The sequence below is a fragment of the Aotus nancymaae genome, unplaced genomic scaffold (genome assembly GCF_030222135.1).
Source record: "Aotus nancymaae isolate 86718 unplaced genomic scaffold, 86718_ANA_hifiasm-v0.15.2.pri h1tg000059l, whole genome shotgun sequence".
Classification (NCBI taxonomy): Eukaryota; Metazoa; Chordata; class Mammalia; order Primates; family Aotidae; genus Aotus; species Aotus nancymaae.
This window is the reverse complement of record NW_026988473.1, coordinates 42,423,554-42,442,019: the sequence shown is the minus strand read 5'-3', so window position 1 is coordinate 42,442,019 and position 18,466 is coordinate 42,423,554. Positions and strand designations below refer to the sequence as shown.

The window sequence follows — 18,466 nt, the reverse complement described above, 5'->3', positions numbered from 1 at the left end:
AGATTCTCTCTCTTTCTCATTGCTCTGTGGATCTTCTATGTGCAACTTCCACCACATGATCTAAGGTGGTATATTAGTTTCCCATTGCTGCTGAAACAAATTGCTATAAACTTAGTGGCTCAAAGCAATTCAAATTTATTATCTTACAATTCTGGAGGTCAGAAGTCTGAATTGATTCTCATGGGGCTAAGATCAAGGTTGGCAGAGCAGTGCTCCTTACAAAGGCTCTAGAGGAGAATTCATTCTTTGCCTTTTCTGGCCTCTAGAAGCTACCTGCATTTCTTGGCTTATGGCCACATCACTCCAACCTCTGCTTCCATAGTTACATTTTCCTCTCTGACTCTGACTTACCTGCCTCCTTCTTTCCCTTATAAGAACTCCTGTGAATACATTGGGCCCACTTCATCGATCCAGGATAATCTCCCCATCTCAAGACCCTGAACTTACCCACATCTGCAAAGTCCTTTTTGCCATGTAATGTAATGTTTTCACACACAGGTTCTAGGGATTAGGAGGTGTACATTTTGAGGAAAGGCCATTCTTCTGTGTATCAGATGACTACTCCAGCTCCTGCCGATCACCCACATACCAATGGGAAGGGAGAAAGACAAGAAGTCCAGCTCCTTCCCCTCAAAAGTCAAAAGAAGTTGCACACAAATTACTTCCACTCATACCCCATTGACTACAACTTAGTCACATGGCCACAGCTAGCTGCAAGGGCATCTGGGAAATGTAGTCTTCTGCCAGATGGCCATGTGTTATGGACTAAATTGTGTCCTCCCCTGGAAATTCGTAGGTTGAAGCCATAATCCCCAATGTGACTGTATTTGGAGAAAGAGCCTTTACGGAGGTCATTAAAGTTAATTGAAATCATAAAAGCGGGACCCTAATCCAATATGACAGGTGTCCTAATAAGAACAGAGACACCAGGGATGGGCATGCACAGAGAAAAGGCCATGTGAGTACACAGTGAGAAGGTGGCCGTCTGCAAGCCATGGAGAAAGGCCTCAGGAGAAATAACCCCACAAGCACCTTGACCTTGGTCTTCTGGACTCCAGTACCGTGAGAAAACAATTGTCTAGATTGAAGCCACCCAGTCTGTAGTATTTTGTTGTGGGAAGCCCAAGTTGACTGATATATCATGTTTCCAAGTAAAAATTATATCATTATGTCAAAAAAAAGTGAAGTATGGAAATTGGAGGACAACTGGCTGTCTCTGTTGTGTCTTCAATGAAACGAATGAGGGGCTATAAAATCATGGCTATAAGTATTCTAGAGGTTTGTGTGTGTGAGACCCGGGCTTAAATATTGGGAATTCACAGAGGCTGATGGGTGTTAGACTTCTCCAACATTTGGTGTATGCTACATGACAGGAACTCTTCCAAGGCATGGGAGACTGCTGCGTGAAGAGAGTAAAGTGCTTAGAGAAATCACAGCCTAGGACGGAGGACTGACCAAAAAATAGTGTCAATCTAATATGAAAAATGTCATGCTAGAAGTAATAGTAATAGCATTATAGAGCCACTTACTGTGTTTGCTGTTTTACGTTCTTTACTTACATTTATGTATTTCATCATATAATACGTCCTTACAGATGAGGAAACTGGGATGCGAGGACAGAGAGAGGGCACTGAATCAGCCTGGAGGCCAGAGATCGAGGGCCAGGGTATCAGAAAACCTTCCTTAATGAGACATTTTGAACTGAATATTCAAGGACAAGCGACAGGGTGGGCTGTAAAAGGAGAAGGGAAATTCCTGGAAGAAGGAAATGGCAAGAGCAGAATTTTGGTCACACGAGTCATCCTGTTGGAGGAACCCATATTACTTCCCAGGGAACACTGAGCCATGTGGCCAGAAGATAAGTAGAGATGCATTCTGAAAGGCCTTGAATGCTATGCCAGGACACTAGGATTTTATTCTGGAGGCACTGGAGAGCTGTGAAAGGGTTATGCAAGGGAGACACTGCTAGATTTCTATTGTAGAGTCATCAGCCCAGGGGCAGTGTTGGGACCAACTTAAAGGACCCTGAGGAGACTGAGAGTCAAGGAAGAGGCACCAGCAATGAAGTTGCTACAATAGTGGAGATGAAGGCTGTCAAGGGCCACCCTACAACAGGGTAATTGGAGCAGAGAGATGAAGATGACTTCAAGAGATATTAAAGAGATGAAATCTGTAAGACTTAGTGGCCAATTAAGTGAAGGTACGAAGGAGAAGAGGTGGGAGATGATGCAGCCCAAGCTCACATTGGATAACAGAGGAGTTAGTGGTGCTATTGAATGAGAGAGAAAAATTTCCTGAGGACAGGCTGGATTCCAGGGGAAGGTAGTGAGCACATTTGGGGACATGATGAATTCAAGGAGCTTGTGAGATATTCAAGTGGAGATGTCAAATAGGGAATTGGATACATGAGTCTGAGGCTTGCAGGTGAGGGGTTGCCAGGGAAATAGAGGTGGATGAATTTATCTGTGTTCAGGTAGTGGTGGCTACATCTTGGAAATGAATAATGACTCTGCAGAGAGTGAAGAAAGTATGGCCAAAGGTCAGAACCAGGAGGGAGCGTCATCACTTCAGGGGCAGATGGAGCATGAGAAGACTGGGAAGTAGGCTTGAAAAGAATGGTTGACAGTCAGAGCAGAACCAGAGAGAATGTTGTCTTGGGAACCAAGGGAATGGGACATTTTGAGCAAGAGGAAATAGTCAACGGTGACTTTAAAGGGTGTCCTGTAAGGCAAGGAGGGAGAAATGTCCCCTCAGCAATAATAAGTTTGTTGGTGGCTGTTTTGGTAAATAGGTGTCTCATTCACTTCCTTGACTTTGGGAAGTGAACGTGAAAGTAGGAGAAGAGGAGGAGGAGCCAGAGAGTAAAGATGTTCTAGAAACTTGGTTGAAGATACCCAGGCATTATGTGTCCCTGAGAGAAGAACACAACATCTCCTACAGAGCAGTCTTCCCTGAACAAATCAAATCTGCATCTGACCAAGCCTCTATCCAACCAATTTACAGAAAATGCAGAGAAGAGGTGAACCTGTTAAAACACACCAAAAGGATGCAATCTGAAAATTCCAGACTATAACAAAATGCAGGACAAACAACCCAGTTTCCCAGTTTGTTTAAAAAAATAAATAAATTGCAAGGGGAAAAAAGATATGGAGGGAAACTTACATGTAAAAGATCAATCAATCACTATTGCAGTGTAGATCCTATTTGGATCCTGATTCAAACAAACAAACAAAATTTATGAGACAAATTGAAATCTGGCTGGATATTTGCTGGTATAAGGAATTGCTATTAATTTTTCTAGTATGCTAGTGATATTGTGCTTATGTTTTAAAAAGAAGTCCTTATGTTTTAGACATGCATAATCAAGTATATACAAATGAAATTATGGGATGTCTGAAATTGCTTCAAAATCATACAAGGGGAAGAAGTAGGCGAGGCATTGACAGATGGGGTTTGGACATGGGTTAATGGTTATTGGAAGAGGTAATGGGGTTCATGGGGCTACTGTGTCTATTTCTGTCTATATTCAAAATTATTCGTAAGAAAGAGTGGAAAACTTTTGGCTTGGAAGGGAAGAAGAGGCAGGGAAGGGCCTGAATGGTTGGGGAGCAGCAAGGCCCCAACCAGATGTTTCTTTCTCCCCATGTTCTCCCCACCTCCCTGCTTCTCCCCAGTTTCTGGGACAAGCCCACTCCAAGCTCCCATCCCAAGATAGCTAAGGAGAAACAGAGACCCAAGACCCCTGAGTCAAATGGGCCAGAGATAAGAGGTCAGGGCAGAAACAGCCACCGCTTGATCACGGAGAAACCAAATCAGTGCCAGCCTCTGGTGTCCTGTGTCTGCTTTTGCCCACCATTGGTGGAGATGTCCCTGCTTCAAAGGCATTAGGTGATGGAAGTTCATCCTCGTTCCTTCAAAGATTCCTGGGCATAAAGGGGCCTGAAGAAGTCCATTCCCCTGTTTCCAAGGTCTGGGATTTAGAGTTAACCAGGTATGTAGAAGCAAGAGATGAGTGTTCCTGTCCCAGACCCTCCATATCTAAGCACATGTGAACCCTGGGCAAGTGGCTTAGCCTCTCTGGGCCTCAGGTTCCAACACCATGCAATGAAGATAAATGTCACTGGTGTTGGGGCAGTGTGGGGCTGCTAGCTGCTGAAATGTGAACTCTGCTGGACTTCAGCCTTCTCTGGTGATGCCTTCGCAAAGAGCTGCCTCCTTGGGCCGCCTCCAGCCCCTAGCCCTGGCCCTGCCTGCACCAGCCTCTCTGCATCTGTCATCAGCCTGCTCTGCTCCCCTTCGACCAGCCCTTGTTTGGGGGTGGCTGGCAGACTGCCCATGTGCATGGTGGAGGCGGTGATGCCTGCTGCTGCAGGCAATGCCTCACAGTCTGCATCATCACCCACACTTCCAGCAGCCCCCACGCCACCATGGTCCCTAGTTCCAAGAAGTCCAGAGTCCAGAATAACCAGGCCAAGCTCCCAACTTCCTCATCCCCACTCCCACCCGCTGCTTGCCCATAGCTTCCATCCAAACAGAGACCAAGCAAAGCAAGAATAATTCCCAAGCTTTTACTGTGCGCCCTGAGACAGGCACGATGCAAGCACTGTGTATACCTTGACAACTGAACCCTTACCACCCTCCTAAGTAGGTGCTAGAACCAGTCACATTTGACAGCTGGGAAAAAGGAGACATGAAGAAAGGGAAGTGACTTACCCAAGGTAAGTAAGGAGCAGAGACACAGCATGTGAATCCAGGTGTATTAGACCCCTAAGTCCAGTGGAGACACCTGAGAGTCACAGCCCCAGCACTGGTGGTCCAGTCTCCATGCCAGGCAAGATCACCATATTCTCCCAGACCAAGTTCAGATGGGTCCGGACAAGTTGTGCTATATCTCTGGAAGAAGCAGAAGATTATGATATTCATGGTTCCCCAGAGCTTCTTGGTGGGGTCCCCCAAGTTAACTTCTTTCCAGTCTGGGGAACAGGCTTCTGATCTCGTGCTGGGCCCTTGCCTCACACAGCTTCTGCTTCACCCCAGGGCTGAACTGGGTGGTGTACCCAGCCCTATGTGGGCCACATGGATGGAGTCAGAGGATGGGCAGCTGCCCTCCTGCCCAGAGAAGGGAGGCCCAGAGAAGGGACGCTGAGAAGACAGGGAGAAGCAGGGACTCTGGCAAGACCTGCTCGTTCCTGAGTGTGCATGGAGTCAGCCATCCAATGCCTCCATTCTACATGTGGAGAAAGTGGGAGCCAGGAGGGGACATGGAAGAGCTGAGAGAGGGTCATGCGGCAGGGCGCAGCACAGCGAGGTGAAAACCCTGGTCTTCTGGCTCTGGTCCAGGGTCTCTCCACTGTATGTTGTCTCTGACCTCTCACTGCGATCCTCTACCCCTGCCATGACCTGTTATCTTGCCTGGAAAACTGGTAGCTTCAACTCAGACAAAGCCCACTCACACCTCAGGGGGTCTGAAGCAACAGGTCTCAAATAATCCAAGGAGCCCTGGATCCAGTATCAGCCACCTGAGGGACATCCCAAGGCATGTTGTCATGCCTCCTGGCCTTCACTCATGCTGGTCTCTAAGCCTGGAAAGCCTTTCCCTACGGCAGCCCACCCCACCCCCCTTGGGCACTCCTACTCATCCTTCAGTACCCAAGAAGAAGAATAGCAATACTTCCTCCTTGGGGAACTTTTCTTGGGTGTTCACAAGAGAGTCCGTTGTTCTCTCTGGGTGCTCCCACAGGGTGTTTTGATGATTCATTCAAGGATCGCTCTTTCCCCAGTAGACAGAGCTCTCTGAGGTTGGGGACCCTGTCTAAATCCTTAGATCTTGCTGCATCTAGCTTGGGGCCTGTAAACAGAGTGAGTGTCTAGGGAATGCTTGAGGGGTCAGGGAAGGTTAGGCCTGTTGAGGCACATGAGCCATAAGTCACCTTCCCAAGCCAGGTGGAAAGCACCAATCCAGGAGAGCTTCATGGAGGTAGCAGGACTGGGTGTGGGATGGAGGCAGACAACAGACTTGCAGGCAACCAGGGCATCAGTCATGAGACCCTCTGCTCTCTGTTCTCTGCCAGGAAACCCCTGTCCTGGGTGCTATTGGCCAGAGATGAGTAGGTTTTGAGGAGAGAATCAGGCTTTTCCAAGGCGTCCGATCTCCACTCAGAGGCATTTGGCTGGGGCAGCTGCTGGGGGCAGCAGCTGGTGTCTGTCCCAGAGCCCAACGGCTGTGTGTGCCTTAATCCCAGTCCCTTAGTGCCCCCCAGACTGGCAGGTGGGCCAATGAGGCAGCAAGGAGGCAACAGGAGACGGGTGGGGAGCTGAGCCCCCTCTCCAGGTCCCCACAGCTGCCCTCTGAATCTTGCCATGTGTGCCACCCTCATCACCAGGTCCCCATCACCAGCTCTCCCCTCAGCCCTGAGCTGCTCTTCCCTCAGCCCTTAGAGGGAGGTCTGACCTCCTTGAAGTGGGAAGATTCAGCTTAAAAAGTTCAAATTGGAAAAAGCAAAGAAGAGATGGATGCCGCAGCATATCTGCCCCTAAGTTTCTTCTTTCTGGATGGGGCAGGGGATGTTTAGGCACACAGGTGGAGACAAGCATTCACACTGGGACAGAGGTGTGGACGTACCTGACTTAGAATATGGGCAGCTGGGACACGTCTGTGATGTGCACATGGCATGTGAGGCATGTGTGTTCTGTAGGTGAGGGGTTCACAGAATGGGAGGTATGCATGGAGTATGACACACACAGTGTGTGAGGTGTAATATGTGTGATGTGCCATGATGTGAGAGAGGAAATGTCTCATATGTGGGACATACTGATGTTGGAGGTTTACATGGCACACGAGTTTACATCGAGTGTCAAGTGTATCTGGAGTGTTATGTGTACATGGCGTGTAATGCGTACACAACATGAGACTTGTACATAGTATGTGAGGTAACACGGAGTGTGAGATGTGTGTGTGTGAGGTGTACATGGAGTGGGATATACACATAATGTAAGAGATGTACCCAGTGTGTAACATATTCATGGAGTGTGAGGTAGATATGGCACATGACAGATATACACAGTGCTTGAGATACACATGGATTGTGAGGTGTACAAGGAGGGTGAACTGTATTTTATGTGAGAGGTGTGCATTATGTGAAAGGTGTGCATTCTGCGAGAGGCATTCAGGGAGCATGTGGTGTGCATTCTGTGTGAGGCGTGCAGGGAGCATGTGGTGTGCATTCTGTGAGAGGTGTGCAGGGAGTGTGAGGTGTGCATTCTGTGAGAGTCGCGCAGGGAGCCTGTGGTGTGCATTCTGTGAGAGGCATGCAGGGAGTGTGAGGTGTGCATTCTGTGAGACATGTGCATGGAGTGTGTGGTGTGCATTCTGAGAGGAGTGCAGGGAGCATGAGGTGTGCATTCTGTGACAGGCATGAAGGGAGTGTGTGGTGTGCATTCTATGAGAGGTGTGCAGGGAGACTGAGGTGTGCATTCTGTGAGAGGCATGCAGGGAGTGTGAGGTGTGCATTCTGTGAGAGGCGTGCAGGGAGCGTGTCATGTGTATTCTGTGAGAGGAGTACAGGGAGCGTGTGGTGTGCATTCTGTGAGAGGCATGCAGGGAGCATGTGATGTGCATTCTGTGAGAGGTGTGCAGGGAGTGTGTGGTGTGCATTCTGTGAGAGGCGTGCAGGGAGCATGTGATGTGCATTCTGTGAGAGGTGTGCAGGGAGTGTGTGGTGTGCATTCTGTGAGAGGCATGCACAGAGTGTAAGGTGAGCATGGTGTGCGACTTGTCTGCAGTTTATCAGGTGCTCATATCTATGATGCCACAAAGGCATATGGAAGAATGCAGGTAAGGACAAACTGTCCTTCCAAGAACATGTACCTGTCAGCTGTGTCCTAGGCTTACACACTGGACCTAAGGCACAACCTCCTGTGCAGTGTCATAGGCAGAGGAGACAGATGAACATCTTCTGGCTTTTCAGGAGTCCTTTTATGCATAAAGGAGAAAGCAGCTTTGAGAGGCCTTCTCCTCCATCCTTCTGCCTGCATCCATACCGTGTTAGTTCAAGACCATGTGCTCTTTGAGGAATACAGCACTGGTAATATTATTTTTACATCTGACTTAAATCCATCGTGCTGCAAGTTGAATTCACGTTTTTATTTATTTATTTATTTATTTATTTATTTATTTATTTATTTATTTGGTGCTTTCAAAGGTGAAGGTAGTGAACTCTCCTTTCACGTAGACCTCCTCACCCAGGAGCCTAATGTCTTTAGGCTGGAAGAATTAGCACCTCCATGAGCCCTGCCTGCTTGAACACTTCTAGTCATTAAGTTATTGTCACCTTATTTGTGTTGTTTAGTAAACAGCGAGTGTGTATTTGGACTCCAGGAATCCAGCCCCACAAGGATCCCAGGGCTCACCTCTGAGACAGAGAAAGGCTTTAATTACACGAAGTATAAGCTTGAAGGAGAGAGTCTGGATGAATGAATGAATGAACGCCTTGGGTCTTCCCAGAAGCCAGGCAACAGTGGGTTCTTAAGCCTGACCACAGCTTCCCCTGCCTGCTGGGCAGTCTCAGCTCCTGCTACTTTCACTCACCTGGTTACCGAGTCCCTGGGAAAAAACCCCAGTGAGAGGCATTGTGAGGAGTGCACGGAATGTGAGGTGCACATGGCATGTGGGGCCTCGTGAAGAAAGAACTGGGTGGCTGCAGGATCCCCCCACAATGCCAAGCTCACATGGGTCACATCCCATGCCCTTCAGCCCCTTCCAGGGGTAGCAGCCCACCCTCACTTCACATACTGAATTGGGCTAAAGCTTAGTTCTAGATGAATTTATAATTAAATTTAAAAATCACATCTAGAGAATTCCCTCTTAAATGTAAGTACTACGTCAGTTTTGGAGGGACTTTTAATAAACCTGTTAAAGAGGGGGATAAACAGCTCTAGCCTATTATGCCTAATTCTTCAAGAATCTCTTGGTTTGTAAGATATTCTTTCATTAGAAGTAACAAATTGCCAGGCTCGGGTGACTCATGCCTGTAATCCCAGAACTTTGGGAGGTCGAGGCAGGCAGACCACCTGAGGTCAGGAGTTCGAGACCAGCCTGGCCAACATAGTGAAATCTCATCTCTACTAAAAATACAAAAACATTAGCCGGGCATGGTGGCACACACCTGTAGTCCCAGCTACTCAGGAGGCTGAGGCATGAGAATTGCTTGAACTCAGGTGAAGATTGCAGTGAGCCAAGATCATGCCACTGCACTCTAGCCTCAGTGACAAAGCAAGATTTTGTCTCAATTTTAAAAAAAAAAGTAACAAATTGCCCATCAAACCCTATCCCCAAACTCTATCTCATGCCACCTCCACGCCTCACCCTCAGCCCCCACAGCACAAGGCATCCTGGGAGGGCAGGAGCCGTGCCTGCCTGTCCTCATAGAATCCTCTGCTTCTAGCAGAGGCCACTGTCCCATCGAAGGTGCTCAATAATTATTTTGTTCTCTCTGCCTGAAGCATTCTTCCCCAGATGGCCACATGGCTAACTCCCAAGGCTCTTTTAACTCTTTGTTCAAATGTTACCTTGTCAACCTGACCACTCTATTTAACACTACAGCTGGCCCCACCCTGGCACCTCAATCCTGCTCATCTGTTTGCTTGCAATATTTTTCTGCATGTATCATCTTCTAACATCTATATAATAATTTATTACTATGTGCATTACTTATTGTCTGCCCTACCCTGCTGGCATGTCAGTTCCACAGGGGCAAGGAACACGGTCTGTTTCGTTCTCCACCACATTCCCAGCACCTGAATAAATGTTTGTTGTATGAGTGAATGAATCACAGACTGGAGAACTGGAAGTGGGAATATCCCTGCCACCCCAATAGTGCCCCCACCCCTACACCCTGCACACTGGGTGGGAAGGGACATGCCATTGCTTGTCTTCCTGTTCCCTCCCTGAACAGTGCGGACCCCTGTCCTTCAACTCCCAGCTCAGCTGCCAGACTCCCAAGCCCTGCTTGTCTGTGGGAGGCTGGAGAGCACCCCCAAAGGAAATGTGGCCATCTGTGGGGAATCTTTAGGACCCTGTCCCTAATCTGGGACCATGTCTATATCCTGGCAATATCACAGTCCCTCCTGACCAACCCAGACTGGGCCCAGAGAAGGATCTATACCCACATGGTGGGCAGATTTAGGCTTTCCCAGGGAGCAAGGTTGGCAGGGGACAGAGGGGGGCACTCAGGGTGACCCAGGAACAGGAAGGGAAAGGCTGGGGACAGAGAGGGGACCTGGAGCTGGCCCTGCCCCACCAGGCCCACTCGTGCTTTTACCTTCTGGCCCTTTGGTGCCCCCACCTCCCAGCCAAATACGCAGCCTGTGTCAGTCCAAGTGCAGAGACCACAGGCCCAGCCTGGGCAGGGGCAGGGTGAGTGAAGCCTGGGGCAGGTGCAGGCTGGATTGGGTTTCCAGAGGCTATATATATATAAAGGCTGCCCAGAGCCCCAGGACCGCTCCCTGAGGGCGCAACACTGTGGGGGCCCAGCCAAGCCTGCATTCCTATCCAGAGGCCAGCTCTCCATTTATAGCCCCAGGGCAGGCCGGCCAAGGGGGCTGAGTGTGGAGGACTGGAAAGGGCAGAGGGAGAAGGGGCAGCCCAGGCAGCGCTCCCTCCCAACTCCCCGACAAAGGAGCCCCTCAAGGTAAAGACAGCAGAAGCCAGGCCCAGGGCGAGATGTGCACTTGCCCCCAAGCACAGAGCCTACCATTCCTGCGTTGAGGGGTGAGGGGGCTGCCGGGGACCCCCTCAAAACCCCTCAGCCCATTGCTTGTGGCCCCTCACAGAACAAGTCCAGCACCTATGGAGACGGGGTACCCATGACTAGATTGCAGTGTATGAGTTTGAACTTTTTCAGCTTCCAAACTTGGTGTCCTTTTTCCCTCTGCCCCCCACCCAGCACTGGAACTAAAAGGACACAATGTCCCAGGTCAGACACACTTCTCCCCGCTCTGAGGACAGCAGGGATGAGAGGATGGTGTTGACAAACCTCTCTCCTGGAGGAGGCGCAACCAGAAGGGCGATCCCAGGCAGGTGTGGATGCCAGACCTGAGGAGGTCTGAAATGGCCACAGAGTTCAGTGAGTTCCAAACTTTCTTCGAGCAACGGAAGCCTGGTAGCAAACAAAAATCCCACTTGAAAGCCTAATATAAAGATGGCATTTTACCACTAGAGTGTGTGTGTGCTTTAAAACAGTGCTTCCTAATTATGGAAGAAGATGTAGCTACAAATCAAGCTCAAAACTGTCAAAGCAGTTTAGATTTATAAGCCACAAGTGATAAAATATTAAATGTGTTTGGTAAGTTTAAACATATAACATTTACTTATTTATTGTAAAGGCAACTTGATGACAGTCCTGAGGAAGTTTTTGTGAACACAAAACACAAAAAGCAAAGTGGTAATCACTTGTCTCAGCATGCAATTTATTTTGTAGTTTCTTTCTCATTCAGATTTGGGGAAAATCTAGATTTTCATAGATAAGTGGTTTGAATAGCTCACCTGGGAATCTCTGAGTACTCTTCAATTAAGTAGACTCATTCATTCATTCATTCATTCACCCAAGAAATATTGATTGAGTGCCTACTATGTGCCAGGCTTTGTGCTGAGTCTTGAGCAAGTAGGAAGAAGTATTTGTTTCTAAATCATTAATACAAAAATTACTTACATTCCTCATTGTGAGTATAGTTACAAAAATTAGAAGACACATCATAAATGCCAAATCTCTCTATAGTGTACCACTACAATATTGCAGCGTGCCATGTATAATGCCCAACAACAGAGAAGATGCCCTAGGCAGATGGGTCTGAGCCTTGCCTAGGAAGAACAAGTGAATAGAACATGGATGTCTAATCACATATGTGACTGCCCAGTTTTGAAGAAATACAACCATCCTCATTAATGTCACAGTTCAAGAAGTTCAAATATATGCATAGCATTCCAAAGGGCATGAGGCCACTCATTCATTCATTGGACATTTATCAGGTGCCTACTGTGTGACTGCCACTGTGATGGTTTCTGGAAATGTCATTGTGAACAAAATGTCCTTGCCTTCATGGGGCTAAGTCAGTCATGAACGAACTAATGAAGAAGATTATGAAGAGTGGCAGTGCCTGGAAGGAAATGAACAGGGTGATGTGACCCAGAGTATGGGAGGCAGTTATCTTAGAGGGAATAGTCGGAGATGTCCCAAGGAGGCAAGATCTATTATATAAAATGCAGCCAATCTTGGGGAAAGCCCAAAGGACTATGCTATGATTTTAGAGCAGCAAGGACAAGACTGCAAGGCAGGATTCTGTTCAGAGTGTTAGAAGACAAGAAAAGAGGTCAGGCTAACTGGAGTGGAGCAATCAAAAAGAATGGTGGCTCCAGGTGTGGTAGGAGACACAGGCTGAGGCCAGTTCATGCAGGGCCTGATAGGCCAGGCTATGGAGATGAGATTTTACTCTAAATGCAAGAAGCAGCTGCTGGGGAGTTTGAAGCAGAAGGGTGAGATAATCCCATTTACATTCTAAAGGTCTACTCAGGCTGCATTGTAGCAAATGGATTATACAGACTTGAGAGGAAGTGAGGAGGGCAGCCAGGTTATTCTGGCAATCCAGAGCAGCAGTGTGACAACTTAGTCCAGGATGGTGACGCTAGGGATGAACAGACTTGACACAGATCTTAGAGGTAGAGTGGACAGCTCTTCCTCATGCTCAGACCTCTCCTCGGGAACTCTAGCCTCAAAATTCTCCCCTCCTACTCCATACCTTCATCTGGATGTCCAATATGCTTTTCAAATTTTGTCCAAACCTGGACACTTGATCCACCACCCACAAACCTGCTCTTCCTAACTCCATTCTTCCAGGAGTCATCCTTAGCTCCTCACTTATTTCACTTCCCACATACAATCATGAGTAAATATTGCTAGCTCCATCTTGAAAACATAGATCTCGAATTCAACCACCACTTTCCACCAGCTCCACTCACTGGGATTACTGCAATAGCCTAATAATTGGTCTCCCTGCTTCTGCCCTTTCCCTCCAGTAACCAGCATGCTCCTGTTAAAATGTAAGTCAGATGGTGACATTCTTCTCTTCTGCTCAAGCCCTCCAGTAGTATTCCATCTCACAATACAACGCTTTTCTCTCTCACCCCATTTTCCACTATCCCTTTCACTCACCCTGCTGCAGACATATGAGCCTCTTTGCCAGACTTTAAATCTGCCAAACACAATCCTGTCCCAGGACCTCTGCACATGCTTACCCTTCTATCTGGCCCTGCATATCTCCAGATACCTGCTTCCACCTCTCTTCATTCAAGTCTCTGCTCAAATGTAGCAGAGACTTCCCTATCCACTCCATAATCTTCATCACTGTGTCCCCCTGCCTGGCTTTTTCTTCATAAAGCTTCTAACGTCCTGGTATCACGTACTTCCTTATGAGTTCCTTTTCTGTCACCCTGCTTACATTTACAGTGTAAGTGCCACGTAAGCAGAGTCTTGGTTTTGTTCATTGCTCTAGCCCCACACTTGGACTGGCACCTGACATATAATGGATACTTAACAATATGTGAATTTCTGGGTGACCCCCTGCAGCTTGGGTGGGGTGAGGCCAGGACTTTCCTGCCTTTGCCAGGATTTAGAGTTACCATCACTGCTGCTCCATGACATAGACATTATTGAATGAACAAATAAAGGTGGTCCTGTGGAGTAAAGCAAGGTGAGTACTTCATGAAGGGAGACCTGCAGCACCACTACCAGCAGCAGAGAAGCGAAAAAGGTCGGACCACAAAAGAGCCCTCTGGGTTTGGTGGGAAAGGAGGACTTCTCAGGGCCCAGAAGGGCCAGCTAGGATGGCTTCCAGAAGTTAGTGGGACACAAAGATCACTCCTGCTTAACTTTCTAGTTTTCAAGAGGGGAGATCCAGGCAGGGATGTATGGTCAACTGAGATTCCTACCCAGAGTGCCCAGAGGACTGTGTGAATTGCAGGTTCAGGAAGAGGCTGAGAGGCCCCCATGGGGGTGGCTGGTATGCTGAGGCTGGTACCGGAGCCAGAGATCCCATATCCCATGGGGTGGTTGCCTCCTTCTGTTTCCAGCCCTTCCAGTGAGGTTGTAGGAAAGAGACACAGCTGGGGCCTGGAGACTATGTGGGACTCTGTCAGGGCTTGGTGCCATGGACCAGTTGTAAGCCTGCGGGACATAGCATCCCACTCTGAAAGTCCTGTTACCCGCATAACCCTACACCACCGCCTGAGGGCTTCCACATCCTTGGTCTCTTCAGACTTTCATCCCCACCACAGTTACTCCAAGAAATTACTGTCATCCCCAAATCTATAACTGGAAACTGAGGCTCAGGAAGGAGACACGACTTCTACAAAATCACAAAGTTGGGAAACCTGGAATCTGGACCTAACTGATCTGCAAACGGAACTCTCAGAGACTTCACTCTGAGGTCAGATTTTCAGGCCAGGTCCTGAAGTTTGCGACCTTGGCGAAATGCACTTTCCTTGACTCAGCACCCGCGGGTGAAGCAGAGCCAAGCCCTGAGCAGAAGAGTTTTATTCCTAGCTGAAGAGGCAGCTCAGCCTAGACCCCAAGCCTGGCACTGGACACCCCTGCTGCGGAAACGTGCAGATTGAGATGGACGGGATTCCTAACCCTCGCAGGATCCGAGTTTGGAGAGATTGGCGCGAAGCTTTAGCAGCAATGTCCGATTCCTGCATAGCCGCAGCTGGGTTTCTAAGCTTCTAGGGAAGAAGGACTGGGCCCAGGAGCCCCTGAGCAACTCCCAGGTCGGGGACTGGTGGAGTATAAGAGCCTCCACGACTCATTTGTCTCGGTCTCACCCACTTAAACTCTGGGGTCTCTCCACCTGTTGCTGCGTGCGTTTCTCTGCCCCTGACGCTCTAAGCTTTCTGCGCGTCTCTCAGCCTCTTTCGGTCCCTCTCTCAGCGTCTCACTCTCTCAGCTCTGTGCCCCCAGTGACTTTCCTCTCTCCAAATCTCTCGCGACCTGATTTCTACACCCGCTCTAACCCTGGGTCCCCCACAAAGCAGGGGAGAGAGGAGTACTCAACGTCAGCTCAGTGGTGAGCGCGCGCAGCCAACATTTCCAGCGGACACAGCAGTCTAGTGTTGGAGAGGTTTGAAAAGGGCGTGCCCGGGAGCCAAGTGCAGCCGCCCGGGCTGCCGGTCGCTCCCTCCCTCCCTGCCCGGTAGGGGACGGAGCGCGCGCGCCAGTGTCGAGGGGCGGGCGGACTGGCCACTCTGCAGCCCCCTGCGGCCACCCAGAGGACCCCAAGCCCCGCCCCGCTGTGTTTCTATTGGCCTCGGGCTCCCCCGCCCCCAGCTGCCCGCCTGGGCTCCGGGGCGTTTAGGCTACTACGGATAAATAGCCCAGGGCGCCAGGCGCGAAGCTAGGGGTGAGGAAGCCCTAGCGCGCTGCCTCCACTTTCCTTACCACAAATCAGGTGGGACAGGACAGGGAGGGGTGGGGACAGTTGGGTGTGTATTCAGACTTGCAGCGCTTTGCTATCTACAGCCGGTGCTCCCGAGCGGCAGAAAGTTCCGGTCACCCCCTGCAGCTTGGGTTGGGCGAAGCCAGGTCCTGGTTGGACTTGCTGCGTCCCTGCCAGGATATGGAGCTACTGTCACCACCGCTCCGCGATGTAGACCTGTCGGGCCCTGATGGCTCTCTCTGCTCCTTTGCCACAACGGACGACTTCTATGACGACCCGTGTTTCGACTCCCCGGACCTGCGCTTCTTCGAGGACCTGGACCCGCGCCTGATGCACGTGGGCGCGCTCCTGAAACCCGAAGAGCACTCACACTTCCCCACGGCAGCGCACCCGGCCCCGGGCGCGCGTGAGGACGAGCATGTGCGCGCGCCCAGCGGGCACCACCAGGCGGGCCGATGCCTACTGTGGGCCTGCAAGGCGTGCAAGCGCAAGACCACCAACGCCGACCGCCGCAAGGCCGCCACCATGCGCGAGCGGCGCCGCCTGAGCAAAGTAAATGAGGCCTTTGAGACACTCAAGCGCTGCACGTCGAGCAACCCTAACCAGCGGCTGCCCAAGGTGGAGATCCTGCGCAACGCCATCCGCTATATCGAGGGCCTGCAGGCTCTGCTGCGCGACCAGGACGCCGCGGCCCCTGGCGCCGCCGCCGCCTTCTACGCGCCGGGCCCTCTGCCGCCAGGCCGCAGCGGCGAGCACTACAGCGGCGACTCTGACGCGTCCAGTCCGCGCTCCAACTGTTCCGACGGCATGGTAAGGCCGGGACCCCCGGGGGGAGTAGAAGTGAGGGAGGCGCTTGGGACATCTGGGACGCGTTTCCGAGGGCGGGGAGCTATCCTTCCGGGAAGTTTGGGCCAGAATCCTTCCCGAGAGAGGACCCCTGTGTCCTGGGCAGCTGTCACTGGGGAGCCTGATTGCTTTGGAAGCGTGCGGGCAAGCTCTTGAACCGCACCATTGGAGGCGCGATTGGAACACTGCAGCGCGGACGTGAAGATCTTTTTCTCTACTTATCCCTACTTCCAAAATGTAGATTTGTGCCCCTTGGTGACTGTCCGCCCTTGGTTTGGCTCTGCATGTTGCAGACCTCATCTCCTACCCACCCTTACACCCCAACCATGAAAGATCTGGGCCCGGAACTCGAGGCCGAGACTAGAGTTGGGGAGGGGGCAGCTACAGGGAGTGGTGTTCGGGTCCCGCGCCGTCCCGCCGGCCTGACTCAGTCGCCCTTGCTGTTTGCAGATGGACTACAGCGGCCCCCCGAGCAGCGCCCGGCGGCGGAACTGCTACGAAGGCGCCTACTACAGCGAGGCGCCCAGCGGTGGGTATTCCGGGCTTCGCCCTGCTCGCTCCTGCTCCCCACGTCCTCCTTGAAGCTGTCCTGGCTTCCCTCTATCTAGGACGCCCCCACACTCACTCACACACGCTTCTGTCCTGGGTGATGGTGCAGGCGATGAAATACTAAGCAAGTAGTTCCCTCTCCTTTCAATCGTCCCGGACTCTGACAGGTCCTCAGTTTCCAATCTGTCTCAAAGCACTGGGCCCCGGGGTGGGAGGCTTGTTCGCGGCCCCACCCCTGCTTACTAACCGAGACCTCCCCGCGCAGAACCCAGGCCCGGGAAGAGTGTGGCGGTGTCAAGCCTAGACTGCCTGTCCAGCATCGTGGAGCGCATCTCCACCGAGAGCCCTGCGGCGCCCGCGCTCCTGCTGGCCGAGGCGCCTCCGGAGTCGCCTCCGCGCGAGCCAGAAGCTGCCGCCCCCAGCGAGGGAGAGAGCGGCGACCCCACTCAGTCCCCGGACGCCGCCCCGCAGTGCCCTGCGGGTGCGAACCCCAACCCAATCTACCAGGTGCTCTGAGGGGCGGGTGGCCACACACCCGCCCGAGGGATGGTGCCCCTAGGGTCCCTCGCGCCCAAAAGATTGAGCTTAAATGCCCCCTCCCAACAGCGCTTTAAAAGCGACCCTTCCCAAGGTGGGAGAGGCTGGAGAACTGAAGTTTTCCGCCCCCCTCCCCCGCCCCCTAGGGCAAGGACACAGCACGGTTTTTGCCCACGCAACACCCTTCCTGGAACCCCACTGCGATGGCCGCTCGGTGTTCCTCGGTGGGCCAGAGCTGAACCTTTAGGGGCTAGGTTCAGCTTTCTTGCGCCTTCCCCCATGGGGGTGAGACCCTTGCAGACCTAAGCCCTGCTCCTGGATGCACCGGTCATTTGGGGGGCGTGAGGCCCAGGTGCACTCCCGTCCCAAGTGTAGCAGGTGTAACCGTAACCCACCCCACCCTCATCCAGCTCCCCGGTTCAGGACCACTTTTTGTAATACTTTTGTAATCTATTCCTGTAAATAAGAGTTGCTTTGCCAGAGCAGGAGCCCCTAGGGCTGTATTTATCTCTGAGGCATGGTGTGTGGTGCTACAAGGACTTTGTACGTTTATACCGCAGGTGGGCGAGCCGCGGGCGCTCGCTCAGGTGTTCAAAATAAAGACGCTAATTTATACCGCGGTGGCTCCAGCTTTCCCTGGGCAAGGGAGTGGGATCCGGAGGAAAATCCGCAAGCTGGGCCAGCTGTCCGTCAGCGACCCCTGTAGGTGGCCGGCGGATTGCAAGGAGGAAGCCTGCTGCCCAGGGAAGGAAGGAGAGGTGCAAATTTCTCCAATATGTAGTGAAGTTCCTCTGACCTTGACTACATCATCACACACGTCAGTGGCTCTTATGGAAGGGTGCACAGGTTGATATAAGTATTTTTAAAATCTATGTCTGAGCTCGCCCCACGAGAGATTCTGATTCAATGTCTCTGACCCCAAATACCCAGGGCCAGGTATTGGTATTTTTTCAAAAACTCCCCAAGTGATTCTGAAGTTCATTCAAGGTTGAGAATCATCTCCTCCATATACAGTAAGTGAACCCAGGTGTGATAACCAGAAGAACCACTG

The 18,466-nt window shown here is 51.0% G+C and overlaps 1 protein-coding gene across 1 annotated transcript; it reads left to right on the top strand.

The window, feature by feature from the left end:
• Positions 1-15,443: 15,443 nt before the first annotated feature.
• MYOD1 (myogenic differentiation 1) lies at positions 15,444-18,030 on the top strand. Its single transcript, XM_012456384.2, has 3 exons — positions 15,444-16,293; positions 16,780-16,858; positions 17,144-18,030. The coding sequence occupies exons 1-3, from the start codon at positions 15,664-15,666 to the stop codon at positions 17,392-17,394; spliced, it is 960 nt and encodes a 319-aa protein (XP_012311807.2). The 5' UTR covers positions 15,444-15,663; the 3' UTR covers positions 17,395-18,030.
• The last annotated feature ends 436 nt before the right edge of the window (positions 18,031-18,466 follow it).